We start from the raw sequence: 14,470 nt of genomic DNA, 5'->3' as shown, positions 1-14,470 counted from the left end.
GATTAGACAGATAGATAGTTATAGCATAGTGCTAACAATCTTGCGAGGAATTACAAGATTCTTGGACTAACTGACCTTCAACGCTTGAGGACATTAAATGCATGTGTGCAGGTACGTGCGGTGAAGAAAGCATGGACACTCGGGAATGAGAGAAGTAGTCCGGCGTCGTTCTAATTTATGTAGACAATTATATGCTTCAATAGATACAGCAAACATTGACAGATTACAAACACAAGTTCTAACACACCAGCGTTTAAATCAGCCACTCTTAGCGCCGATATTTTAAAACTTCATTGCTATCTGCACAACCTATAGCAATATTGGAAAAGCTGCCGATTCCACAGTATTCTATTGGGTATAGTTTCATCCCTGCTGCGATCCAAAACTCACTGTTGCTGTATTGATAATTAAAAGAACATTAGCTACCTTGAAATTCCTCATTAGCGGGCTAGATTTTACCCCGTGCGCCGCGCTTTTTAGGTTAACAACAGCGACCTTTGGCGGCGTCCTAGTGGTTAAAAACACTTTCCCCGACCATTTCAAAAACACTTATTTCTGCGCTTGTAAAGTGCGGTTGATGAGCCCCTGATAGATATTCAGACGTATTTATAAGGGTTACCATGAGCATGAGAATATTACCTCCAACAGAGGGCGTGGTGGTTGCCCGTTGAATAAGGCCCCGAATATTGCGATGCCGATGGCGCCGACGCGTAAAGCCACCGCCCAAAAAATCCACCCGCCTTTTAAGGCTTACCGCAGCGGCCATGAGGTTCTGAAGGGGTGTGATCAGGTCTGGCGTTTAGTCCGTGGGGCCCGATGCTAAGTCCGGGAGTCCCGGGGACTCCGGTTGTGCAAGGTTATGGGATGCCCATGTTCAGCGACCACATGCCTGGAGGTCTGTGGTCCGTCCTTTTGGGCGGGTTCTTGAGGGGCCAAGCAGAGGTGATTTCCCGCGTCTCTGGGCACCTGGATTGCTGCTGAAAAATAAAACCTGAGTTCCACATTTCAGGGGACATCATGGCTGCCGGAGCGTCTCTAGCTCCGTCCTTCAGCGGCTCTGTGAAGCCGGGCAAAAGAGATGCCGGATCTTTACCCGTCGCTCCTCTTCCTTGGAAGTTGTGAAAAATAAAACAGGAGTCGCCCATTTTCAGGGAAAAACATGCTGGGCAGCGTCTTTAGTCCGTCCTTTTTGTGGGTCTTTGAGGGGGCCCACAGGAGAGGAGATTTCCCCGGTCTTCGTTCACTGGATGAAAGCGTGATAAACAGAGCTCTCCATTTTCAGGGACACATGCTGGAGGGTCCCATTAGGAGATGCAAAAAAAGTTAATTATATTACAAAGGGAATTTGCTGGCATCCGCTTTTGGATGAATTGTGTTTTTTGATTGTTCTCTTAGACCAACTATCCATTGGTCTAGATGCATCTACCTTTTTAATTTAAATGATTTACTTCATCACTGTGATTATGATTATTTTTTTTTTTTTTTTTTTTTTTTTTTTTTTTTTTTTTTTTTTTTTTTTTTTTTTCTGATTATATAGCCCATTAGCGAGTTGAAATTATTATGTTATACAAAGGCGAATTGCTTGCAGGTTTGATTGAATTGTGTTTTTGATGTTCTCTTAGACCAATATCCATTGGTCTATTGGAGTGAAAATTACTTTTTATTTAAAGAATGATTACTTCATCAAAACTGTGGGATTATGAGTTTATTGTGATTATTATAGCCCATTAGAGTTGAAATTAAAATTATGTATACAAAAGGGGAATTGCTGCCAGCTTTGCATGGAATCTGTGTTTGATGTTCTTCTTAGACAATTCTGCTGCGGTCTATGAGTGTGTATCACTGCATTTTTATATTTAAAAATTAGTATTTCATCAACTGCGATTATGAAGTTTATGCCCTTTATTGGCTAGTATAAGGTGTTTGTTTTTTTTGGTTTAAAAGATGTTGAATAGAAGACCAATTTCTACTGGTCTCTGGCGGCTTTGTTCATTCCTCCTAAAAATGTTATTTTGACTTTATTCATTTTATTGATTTATGATTCATAACTAAGCATCGTGTGTAATAAAAACATTAACCCATGATGTATCTGAAACACAAATTGGACAACGCATCTAAGTGTGTGTTGCGGAGGCCTACATGGCTGCTCGTTAATAGGTGATTGAGAAAGCTGAGTGAGTATGACAGGGATAGTAAAATCCTTTATGCCTGCGCAGTTAGGTTGGTGGCGTTGTATGTTGTGGTTTTAGTTGTGTTACATGCTGTGTTTTTGGTTCAGCCTCTCAATTAAGAAAGTAGTGGAGAGAAACAACATTGTTAAAAATCTTTGGCCATCTTAATGTAAATAATTTACTCAAAGAAAGCGCGTTTAAATTGCGCCTCATTATCAATATTTGTAGTTTAAAGGCAATAAAGGTTTACTTGAGATAGAGGCAAAATTACTATCATCGGCGGTATCATTGCTTTAAAGCCTGTTATCAGAAAACTCACTTAAGATGACACATTTAATGACGCAAGCCAGTTGAACATTCAGGGATATTGCGTTATATTTAGAAAAAAGACAGGAATGTGCCACATGGGAGTGGGGTTGGCAACGTTGTATATTAAAAGCAAAATACCAGCTAAAAGTTGGATACGATTTTAATGTCCTGCCTGATATTTGAAAAGTACTTTGGTTGCAAAATTCATTTTACGCCACACTTAAGAACCTTTGTTGGTGGATTTGCTGTTACGAAGACCCTCCCCTTAATTGCTAAAACCTTTTGCTTATTTTTAGAAAACAGTAAATGTCACAGATGTTAGGATTAAAAGTTTGTGCTTGATCATTGATAGAGAGAAATTTATTTTTACAGGTGATTTACACATAGACTGGAATTATTGTCGCCACTGTTTGCCCTTTAGAAAAACAATAAGTTGCCTGGACAAATTTACTAAAAAACACATGTAAAAACTTAGTTCCAAAATGCCGTGACTAAAAACCTAACTAGCGGATAATCAAGAAAAGAAAAGGATGGATCAAATTTAAAGTGCAACTTTTTTTTTTTTTTTTTTTTTGTTTTTTTTTTTTTTTTTTTTTTTTGTTTTTTTTTTTTTTTTTTTTTTTTCTATGATTCATTATATATTACTATTTCAGCCATTTATGCTCACAAGCAATTTCAAATCCGGTAGGGTGGCACTGATCATATCTTATTCATTTCATTGTGAGAAAAAGACAAGGTGCCAAAAAAAAACCAGGCACCAAAAAAGCTAATAGTAGAAGATCAATTTGAAATATTTTTTGTGAGAGTCAATTTATAAGGATGCTTCAAAGATTATGTTGAAAAACAGTTCTTGGCAGAAACCCAAACCCAGATGATGCTCTTGATGGCTTTAAATTTTTACTTCAAGCAAAGCTTGATTGAAGGAAAAAACATTGCACCACTTTGAAAAAAAGCAAGACTGCTAGGAAAACCTTAGAACGCCCCTTGGTTAGAATGATGAGCCTAAGAGAAAACTAATGAAACAAAGCGATGATGCAACTTGTAGCTATTCTCATTCAAGTTATGGTCAGACGCGGCAACATTATAGAAAATTGCAGCGAAATTAATTTGTACAGCATTAATAAAAGAAAAAAACGAGATGTATTATGGAAAATAAAATTAAAGCTTTAATGATGGATTAAGAAAGAAACCTGGGAATTTAGTCAATGCATGATGGCGTAAACCAATCCACGCTCAAACAATCTTGAATGGAAGGGAAAATTTTTTTGAACTAACGCCCGTACAAAATTTGCTAATTATTTAAATGATTATTTTTCTTTGATAAAAGGTGGATTACTTGCGGAGAGATATGAAGCAACCTAATTAACAGCGAAAAATCCACTTTTCTAATGAAAATTGATTTAATCTGGAAAAATAAAGAATTGTAAAATTTTAAAAAATGAGAAGTGTCAATTGGCCAGATTTGTTTGTCTATTCTAGGTAAATGTAAATGCATAAACAACCACCCGGGTGTTGATAATCACTAGATGGTAAAAATTTCTTAGATATTGTGCTAATTTGGTTGCGGAGCCTATCTTGCCTAATTTATTCATCTTAGAGTATTGAAAAAGTGTATTTGCCCCAAGGCATGGAAAAATAGCAATTATTCACTGCCAAAAATCCAGCTGGGATCATTTTCTGGAACAAATCAGTCGGGCCGATAAGTTCATTACCAGCCGTTAGGAAGAAGATAATGTGAGTGACGGAATAATGGTTTAATCAGAATAACAGACATACTTTGAAGGTAACAACCTTAATTACTGCTTATTACACATGACCTACAGACCGGGCAGCCATCTCCACCATCACTTGCTAGCTTATTCACCAACTAATGGACGATGATGACTGGAAGGTGGACAGGATTAGAAATAAAAATAGGACCGTTCCCAACTAACTTATATTATCTAAGCATCAGTCATCGGTCATTGTGTTAAGCATGCATGTGGGAATGGCCCGGTCTGTAGGCATGTTGATAAGCAGGTATTAAGATGTGTTACCTTCAAAGGTATTTCTGTATTTGATTAAACCATTATTCTCTCCATTATCTTTCCTAACGCTGGGTAATTAAACTTATCGGGCGACTATTTGTTCCAGAAAATGATCCAGCTGGATTTTTTGCAAGTGGAATAATTTTTGCCTATTTTCCATGCCTGTGGGCAAATGCACTTTCTTCAATACTGTACATTGATGATATGGCAGATAGGCTCCGCAACCCAAATTAGCAACATATCTAAGAAATTACCATCTAGATATCAACACCGGTGGTTTATCATTACATTTCCCTGAGTAGACATTCCAACATCTGCCAATTGACACTTTCTCTATTTTTAAATGTACAATTCTTATTTTCCATGATTAAATCATTTATTAGAAAAAGTGGAGTTCCTGTTAATAGGTTGCTTCATATCTCTCCTCAAAGTATCCACCTTTATCAAGAAAATAATCATTTAAATAATTAGCAATTTTGTACCGTTAGTCCAAAAATGTCCCTTCCACTTCAAGATATGTTGAGGTGGATTTTGGGCTTACGGCCCATCCATGCCATTGACTAAATCCCACAGCTCTTCTTATATCATTCATATAGCTTTAATTTTTATTTCCATAATACTCGTTTTTCTTTTATTTAATGCTGTTAACATAATTCCTCAATTTTCTATTAAATGTGCCCGTCTGACTCATTAACTTGATGAGATAGCTACAAGTTTTGCATCATCTCTTTGTTTCATTAGTTCTCTTAGCTCATCATCTAACCAGGGCGTTCTAAGGTTCCTTACAGTCTGCTTTCTAAGTGGTGCATGTTTATCAATCACTTGCTTGAATAAAAAATTAAAGCCATCAAGAGCATCATCTGGGTTTGGTTTCTCAAGAACTTGTTTCCAACATATCTTTTGAACATCCTTTATAAATGACTCTTCACAAAAATATTTCATTGATCTTCTAACTATTACTTTTGGTCCTGGTTTTGGCACCTTTGTCTTTCTCACAATGATGATTAGATTATGATCAGTGCACCCTACCGGGATTGAAATTGCTTGTGAACATAAATGGCTGAAATTAGTAAATATATGATCAATACAAGTTGCACTATTTGATCCATCTTTCTTTCTGATTATCCTAGTAGGTTTAGTCACCATTTGTACTAAGTTACATGTGTTAGTAATTGTCAGCAACTTATTTTTTAGGGCACAGTGCGACATATTCCAGTCTATGTTTAAATCACCTGTAAAATAAATCTCTCTATCAAGATCACAAACTTTATCTAACATTTGACATACTGTTTCTAAATAAGCAAGGTTAGCATTAGGAGGTCTGTAACAGCATCCCACCAACAAAGGTCTTAAATGTGGTAAATGAATTTGCAACCAAAGTACTTCAATATCAGGAGACATTAAATCGTATCTCACTTTAGCTGGTATTTGCTTTTGAATATACACTGCCACCCCACCTCCATGTGCATTCCTGTCTTTTCTAAATATACTATATCCCTGAATGTCAACTGCTGCGTCATTAAATGTGTCATCTAAGTGAGTTTCTGATATAGCTAAACAATGAATACCCGATGATAGTATTTCCTCTATCTCAGTAACTTTATTCCTTAAACTACAAATATTGATATGAGCCAATTTAAACCCTTTCTTTGGTAACTTATTTGACATTAAGATGGCAATTTAAAATGTGTTTCTCTTTCACTACTTTTTAAATTGAGAGCTGAGCCAAAACACACATGTAACACAACTAAAACCACACATACAACCCACCACCTAACTGCACATAAAGGATTACTATCCCTGTGCATACTCACTCACTCAATCACCTATACGAGCAACATGTAGCTCCCAAACATTTTAGATCGTTGTCAATGTGTTAGATACATTCATGGTAATGTCTATTACACACAATCTTATTTATGAATCAATAAATCAAAAAAATGAATAAATCAAAATGACATTTTAGGAGGAATGAACAACCCCAGAGACCAGTAAGAATTGGTCTCTATTCAACATCTTTAAACAAAAAAAAACAACAAAAAAAACAAACACCTTATATAGCCCAATAATAGCAATAAACTCATAATCGCAGTTGATGAAATAACTAATTTAAAATAAAATAGTAGATAACTCATAGACCGGAGGATATTGGTCTAAGAGAACAATCAAAAACACAATTCATCAAACCTGCAGCAATTCCCTTTGTATAATATAATTAATTTCAACTCCTAATGGGCTATAATAATCACAATAAACTCATAATCACAGTTGATGAAGTAAATCATTTTAAATAAAAAGTAGATCACTCATAGACCAATGGATATTGGTCTAAGAGAACAATCAAAAACACAATTCATCAAACCTGCAGCAATTCCCTTTGTATAATATAATTAATTTCATCTCCTAATGGGCTATAATAATCACAATAAACTCATAATCACAGTTGATGAGTAAATCATTTTAAATAAAAAGTAGATCACTCATAGGCCAGTGGATGTTGCATTATCTTATAGGCTGCTAGAAAGTGGAGGCTATAAATGCAGGCAACACCAGGGTTTCTCTAACTCTTTCTCTGTCTATTTATCTGTGTATTGAGTCGCATGCATATGAAAGTAACTGCAATTTCCTATAGCCCAAAGGCCTCATTTTACACTCGTCAAAAGTCATGCTGAGTCATTTAAACTGTGTAGTCACATGTTTACAAATCATTATGTGAAAATGAAGGGGATTTCTGCTTCTGCCCACCTTTTGTAAAGACACTACTGGGTTAAAATACTTCTAATAACTTGCTGCTCTGTTACTATAATTGTTCATGTAATACCAATAAAACAAACCGGTATCATGTAGTATCATGTGAATGTAGACATACATGATGATTGCTGCTGCTGTTTTTAAGGGGATTAATCATGAAATAGTCAACAGTAGTGTTTAGTAGTTGAGTCGTATATTGTCTTCAAACATGATTGACATTGTAAACGATGTCTGATTGTAAAACACCACAATGTAAATGACTATATTAAATAATATTGGAAAAACCTGCATTTTTAATTTTGTAGGAAATAAACAGCAAGTTGTAAACACATTTGAAATGACCGCCTTATGAACTTGTTTTGGTTAACTTGTTTTTTATCTCGCAGACGCAGAGCAACCTTAACTTGATAACTTGATAACGTAAAAAATAAACGATCCTAATAGCTCTATTTTTGGTTTTCTGGTAAGGTAATTGCTGCTTGCTTCTTCATGACACAGGGTGGATGAGAATGGTTAAAAAACTAAAGCCACACATTAGTGGGACAGAAAACCAAAACACTACGTTTTTAAGAAGCGAAACTACTCTGTGAAGCGAAGGGTGCACGCAGTGTTGGGTCACTACACACAGCCCTTTTAATGTTACAACTTTGTTTATTTCGTCTCTTTTTTCATTGATAAGTTATTTCAATTCAAAATATGATTTGAGAGAGTTTGTAACAAAAAATAAACAAATAACATAAGAGGGTACAAACAGAACACGTTGGCTATTGGATCGTGCAAAGGCAAATAGATCAACTAATAAACAATGAGGTAACGGTTTAATATCTGTTTATTATCAACAGTATATATTATGTATCATTTCTTAATTTTTACAGTTATTGTTGGTATATTGCAACACCCCAAATATTATATATATATATATATAAGTCCTACTGTATATAGCACATGTGTGTTAAAAATAACACGGTCAACATATAGAATGATTTATGACGTCTCCTGAAAGACAGAATTAAATAAAACTCTTACGGTGTAGTATTTTTTAATTGGTAGGCCTACTGTGTAACCTGTACGTAAAAAATGTGCTGTTTGGTGGTAAGCCTCTAAAAAATCTGTCTGACACAGATGTACTCCAGAAATGTCCCCATCCTGTCAGGGTTTGTGGCGTACTCAAACAGGCTTATATCCTGCTGTAATTCATGTGCCTTCAGACCTCTGCATGCTGCCACAACTCTGGGTTGGTTTTACTCTGTCTGTGGAGCAGACGTCCAGAGACTGTTTCTCACCACACAGCAGCTACTGTGACCCCCATCCATACATGACATCTGCACACAGCTGGAGGGCTGCGCTCTGCTTCCTGTCTTAAAGGGTTAACGTTACTGATGCTGCTCATGTGGCCTTAAAATAATTTTTCTTTCAATTTCACACCTTCTGCTATCATATTCACATGTTGTGACCGCTGTTACAGGATAAAAGTCACCGTATAAGTTGTTGGACCTCATTCAATTGAGAAGCAAGGTTAATATACTAATAATGAAATACATGTATTTACACATGTTTCCATAGCCACCACATAGTAATGAACATAGTTGTGTATGACTGACAAAACAAGTGGACACACATCAACTGAAGTGTTACAACATTTCCAAACATCCCCATACTTTTGGTTTCTTCTTTCCTTGCCTCATCTATCACACACCCACACAGTCACACACCGACACACACATTGTGATCTCATTGATAGACTTACCGAGAATAAGGAGCTCCTTCCCAGACCCCATGTCCAAGGCAAACCAGCAGATTACTGTATCAGAACTGTGAATTAGTTGTAAATCATTTAGGTCCAGTTAAAATCCTGAAAATAAAAGTTTAGATCCTGACAAAGTTCAAAGTCCAAGGTCCGGAAAATCCAGCAGGAATGAAAAAAAAAAAAATAAATCCTTTCGGTAGAGGATAATTGTACGGCAGGAAAGTAACAGTGAACCTTCACCAGCTTTCTTCCTCAGAGTCAAAATCTCAGTCTCTGAGCACGCCTCTCTCTCTCTCTCTCTCTCTCTCTCTCTCTCTCTCTCTCTCTCTCTCTCTCTCTCTCTCACTTGTCTGTGTGGCCTTGTCTCTGTCACTTCAGTCTTTCTAACTCTTTCCTTTCTCTTTGCATATCTTTCCATGTGAACACATTTCTTACACTGGCAGCGTATCACATTGCTTGTACAAACCCCCCCTCTGTCTACGCCGCCTTTCACATTTCACTTTACGCTCCACCGGCTCTATTTCAGGAGCTATTCACAACACTCTCATGAGGAACGGAGAAAGAGAGGAGGGGGGAAAAGAGGCAAAAGAGAGGCCGATGACTAACGCTCAATCTAAACAGCTGCTGCTGTACTTGAGTTTTGCCAGTAAGTAATCTTATATCTGTTTCCATTCTCCCCGACTCCTACTCTCAATCTCCTCCTACTTTTCCTTCTTCCCCCCCAAAATGTGCAGCCCTTCACCCAAATCTAGTGAAAAAAGTCCTTCTGCCTGTTCTCAACCCCCCAGACAGAGAGCAAACAGGCTGATGACGGATGCAGAATGACCTCTATTAAAGGAGACCCTACAAAGGACCACAATGTTCAAAGAAAACGGAGGGGGGTATCAGTCCAATATTGTATCACTCAGTTATCTAATGACATAAAGCTCTAAGCTAAAGGATAAAACACAATGAATTATATTTTATCACGACATAAAGATAAAGCTTCACAATGATTCAACAAGAAAAGAAAAGAAAGTAATAATTCAAAATATTTGAGGAGACCTTGATTTTAGTGTTTGGTTACTGTTTGGCGAGATCTATGTGAGTGTAACTTCATGGAAAGAAAAACTCTCAGAAGCTTTAACTGTTACGCAACCATCCCCCTTGGTTACTTCTGCTGCATCTGATAAGCACCATGCAGTTTACAGTGAGAACTCTGATGTTGATGTCTTAGTAATTGCAAATAATGATACAAAACGGTCTTCTTATTTCTTGTATGCCATTTAGTTGGCTAAAAATGGTCTAACTTTTTTATCTGCCATAGCTAGCTAGCTAATAGCGCTAATTAAGCTACATTTTAACAAAGGTCTCCAGCAGACTTGCTCTGAACTTCAAATGTTGTATAACAATGCAAAGATGACCACATACAGAAAATTAAGGCAAAACTCACATATATTTTGTTATTTGTTACGTACATATCTACGATGAGTTTGTTCATCCCCTAGCGCTGCCAACATTACGGGTGACTTATATAACCCACTGTGCCTGAAGACACACTATGTTGACTTCTTCTCTGACTGGGGTTGAGTGTAAACTTCCCAAAATGTAATAAAGAGTAGGACAGAAGCAGAGTTGTTGCTGATAGCATCCTGGGGTTCATATGACGTTAACCCTAAACTAACAGTTAGTAAAAGCAGCTGTTTACAAACATGTTATGCCTTAGGCAGCAGAAGCAACACGTGTTATCACTCTGTAAATGTTTATTTTCATTTCATACCAAGCCATGGTCTTTGTGCAGCAAACAACATCTAACACATGGATTTATGTCAAACTCATAAGCGAGTGGCACTCATGATAATTAAAGATAAATTATCAGTGCATGTGTACCAGTGATGGTGGATAAGAAGAAAGTGGTCAAACACTCTCTTTCGTTTCTGTGAGTAATTTCCACATCAAGGAAATGACGTAGTCTCAGCTCGTTCACAGGGAGAGAGAAGTTAGTTATGAGCTCTTTTTCCTCCCTTCAGTCATTGTTGCTCTATCTTGGTTTTTCCTAAGCATTCTCTTGACTTTCTGTCATCGTTTCTCATCATTTTCGTTCAGACAGCGTAGCAGACATTGGGAGACAAATGAGCAGACACATGGAGACAGACAAATCATCTGCATATGTAGGCAGGAAGAGGATGAGAGAATGCAAGTTCAAGTCCCCTCAGCATCTTCAGTAAACAAAAGGCTTACTAAAAGCAGATGCATCTGGTTAACACAGCGTTAGTGTGTGTGTATATCGATCTGCCGCTTGTTTACGTCTGTCTCAGCAACTGCCAGGCTGTTAAAAGTAACTGCAACTTCATATATAACTCTACGACTATATGCTTTGGTGTTTCCATATGGAAAGATCGAGAGTGTGTGTGTGCGTGTGTGTTTGTGTAGTATGCGCTCATGCCGGCAGCCAATGAGCATTAATCCCACATGCATAAAATAGACGTCAGCCCATTGTGACTATCTGTCACCCAAATTGAGAAAGAGTATGGGGAAAAATGTAATCTGTCAGAAGGAGAATGTTATTTATAAGACTCACAAGTAGCAGCGATCATTAGACTGATGTGAGAACATGTGGTTAAGCCCCGCTGGAGTGGTTGTGAACTTCATGAGTGTATGACATTATTGAACTTGATGAAAATAGCTGAACTAAACTTCTTCCGTGGCCCCCTTTCCATTCTGACATTAGTATGTATGTAAGAAGACAAAATGGCAGTGGGTTCATTTAATAATACGCCTTTAGGCAACTATCTGCAACACCACAGACATGTTTCAGAAACCTGACGTAACTGAAGGCCTTACCCCACTTCCTTCCTCCTGACCTCTACTTTAAAATCAACTTTATATAAAACTTTAAGAACTACATCATTAAATATCCTTTCATTAATTTGTCCTTGTATGGTTTTGTGTGAATCATTGAGATGACAATAGGTCACACTGTAATGCTTCGTGTTAGATCACAAGATAAAGGAAGAGGGTAGTGCGACTTTACACCGCGGAAGACACAATTTGATAATCTCAACTCTACTTCTCATTATTAAGAGAGGAACTTTGTAATAAAATAACATCCAAGTGCTTTATTCTGCTGTCTTGCATAGCCTGTGAAAACAGTTGTATAATATCTAACGTAGCTTTGTAAAGTTTGGACTTGACACTTAAAATGTTTAAAAAAGGCTGTGTAACAAAGTGATGGTGGTCTGAAAGAAGTGGCCATATAGGAGGCAGGGTGGGATGGTCTAATAAAAGACTCTCTAGTGCTATCATGGGAATTGGGCTTTGTTTAAAACCAGGGGCTTAAATTCAGTTTGAGTTCTCCAAATAAAAAAAATATTGTTTTGTTGAAGAAGTGCAATACAAAATCCCTGTATTACCTGTTTTAAAGGAATGCTCCTTCCCCAAAATGAATTACTTACCACGTGTTCTGCTCGTTGGAGAAAACGGACAAAATGGAAAACACACTTCATCGCCTCTTTTATAAACTTTACATACCAACACGGGTCCACATTTCTAGCTATGAAAAATAAAGCTTTCAGGAACATGTTTCTTGTAACCCACAAGACCAAAGTCATGGTTGAAGGGAAGTTATTGTGTATTTACATTGCAACAGTGACTTTTAGCTAATCCTTAAACACACGCAGGATATAGACAGTGTTGCATTGAAATAACTTTGTGTTTTAGTAACATACCCATATTACTTGTGGGGGAAACTTCTGTAGCAATGGAGAGTCAGGACTCAAAGAGACACGAGGAGAGCTGGAGCTTTGATGGCAAACACTGATGGTTTATTTGGAATTACGGCCGGAGAACTGACAAGACAGGTGGTGTGTCACGAGTTGACACAGCGGTTGCCAACTAATTCTGAAGAACTCTTCTGTAGCTCGAGGTTTTAACTAGTTGGGAGTTTAATAATCAACATTCTTTATCAGTTATCAAGTTTGAAAGATACTTCTGGACCATCAAAGAGAGCAGTATTTTATATCATCCCTCTTGAAAGACTTTGCCTGGGGTCCTGGGAAAGTTTGAATGGATCCTCAAGGGGTCTTCATTACATAAAATATGTATTTATCGTTGATAAGTACCAATACTTGCCCAGTCAAATAAAAGTCTTGTAATACCCCAGCTGCTCACAAATGTAGTTTGTCTTTGAAGTGATGGCATGGTATTTCAAAGATGCTTCATGTTACATATTGTGGTGGAAAGTTTCTGTATAATATTACAAATGTGGAATAAGACTTTATAACTCTGTCAGATGTCTAAATGTCAGTGCCCAGAGCCGCTGGCAAACACTGTTAAAAAGGATCTTTCCATATGGAACCAGAGTCAATGGATCATAAACACACAGTTGCTGTTTACATCCCGAGCCTCTGTCGGCACAGACAAACACGAGCTTTGGAAAAGAGCTTTTGGCTGGATTTCTCCAAACCTGGCATCAAAATGTTTTCCACCAGTCCATAAGGACACTTAAAACTGTAGATCAGATGACTGGAGATGTCACGTTCTCTGTTGCCCTTTATTTATCTGCCACATCCTCCATCCTACTCCTCTCGCCTCCTTTTTAAACACCTCTCTTTTCTTTGTCTTTTGACGTCACATAGTCGGTCTCGTGTGTTCAACCTATTTGTATTTATACAAACTCTTAACTATCAGTAATACGTTTTCATAAAGCAAAAACCAACATCATGAAATTAGAGGAAGGTAACCAAAAACAGTAGATTCAAAGTTATGGGTAGCAGATATCAAGTAATAGCTGACAGGAAAGCAGTACAGAAAGGACTCAGCATCACTAATTTTTCTTTATCTGATTCAATTACTGTAAATAGTCAGCTTTAAGAATGTTTTTATATGTCATTATTATAAACGGTTGGTCGCTGCAAAAACCTTATTGTAATTAATCATATCCCAAAAATAGCAAGGACAGAAATTGTAAAGAAAACAACAAATTACTTCAACTCTCATTTTATTTTTGTATCTACTGTTGTTTTATCAAAATAAAACATAAATAAGAAAATTGACCGTCCAGCTTACTTTTGATGGAAGTCTGTGATATTGGTTGTTATTTTGAAACTTGCCCTCTCCTTGAACAGAACCTGATTTTTTTTTTTTTTTTATTTATATCATTCATCACCAAGTTTATTTTCCTATTGCAGCACACACTTCTTTATTTAGAACAAATGTATGTTGTTGCTTTGAGCAAATACAAGTACTAAACCAATTGATGTACTGTACAGTTGTACCAAAGCCGCTGTGTCTGTGGCTTCAGATCAGTCTGCGGGCCTCCACAGCTCTGCTTTGCTTTTATAGTGCATATTTTTAACCAGAAGTGCCGCTTACACTTTTTTCATTGCTCGAGTGGTTTCATTCTGACGCTACAAACACCAGTGATCATGAGGCAAGGTACACCCAATAGTGGTGTTTAGGTAAAGAAACATATTATGCATCTCATG

General features: G+C 37.1%; 1 protein-coding gene across 1 annotated transcript in view; it reads right to left on the bottom strand.

Moving 5' to 3' along the window:
* Window positions 1-9,693, bottom strand: part of LOC104952753 (CD97 antigen-like) — a 35,920-nt gene extending 26,227 nt beyond the window's left edge. The window contains exon 1 of the mRNA XM_010779628.1: window positions 9,006-9,693. Within this exon, the coding sequence (XP_010777930.1) occupies window positions 9,006-9,036 (31 nt within the window). The 5' untranslated portion in view covers window positions 9,037-9,693. The remainder of the gene's footprint in view (window positions 1-9,005) is intronic.
* Window positions 9,694-14,470: the final 4,777 nt, after the last annotated feature.

This window comes from Notothenia coriiceps, unplaced genomic scaffold (assembly GCF_000735185.1).
Source record: "Notothenia coriiceps isolate Sejong01 unplaced genomic scaffold, NC01 NC01_scaffold00020476, whole genome shotgun sequence".
Taxonomy (NCBI): Eukaryota; Metazoa; Chordata; class Actinopteri; order Perciformes; family Nototheniidae; genus Notothenia; species Notothenia coriiceps.
This window is presented reverse-complemented; position numbering and strand designations above follow the sequence as displayed.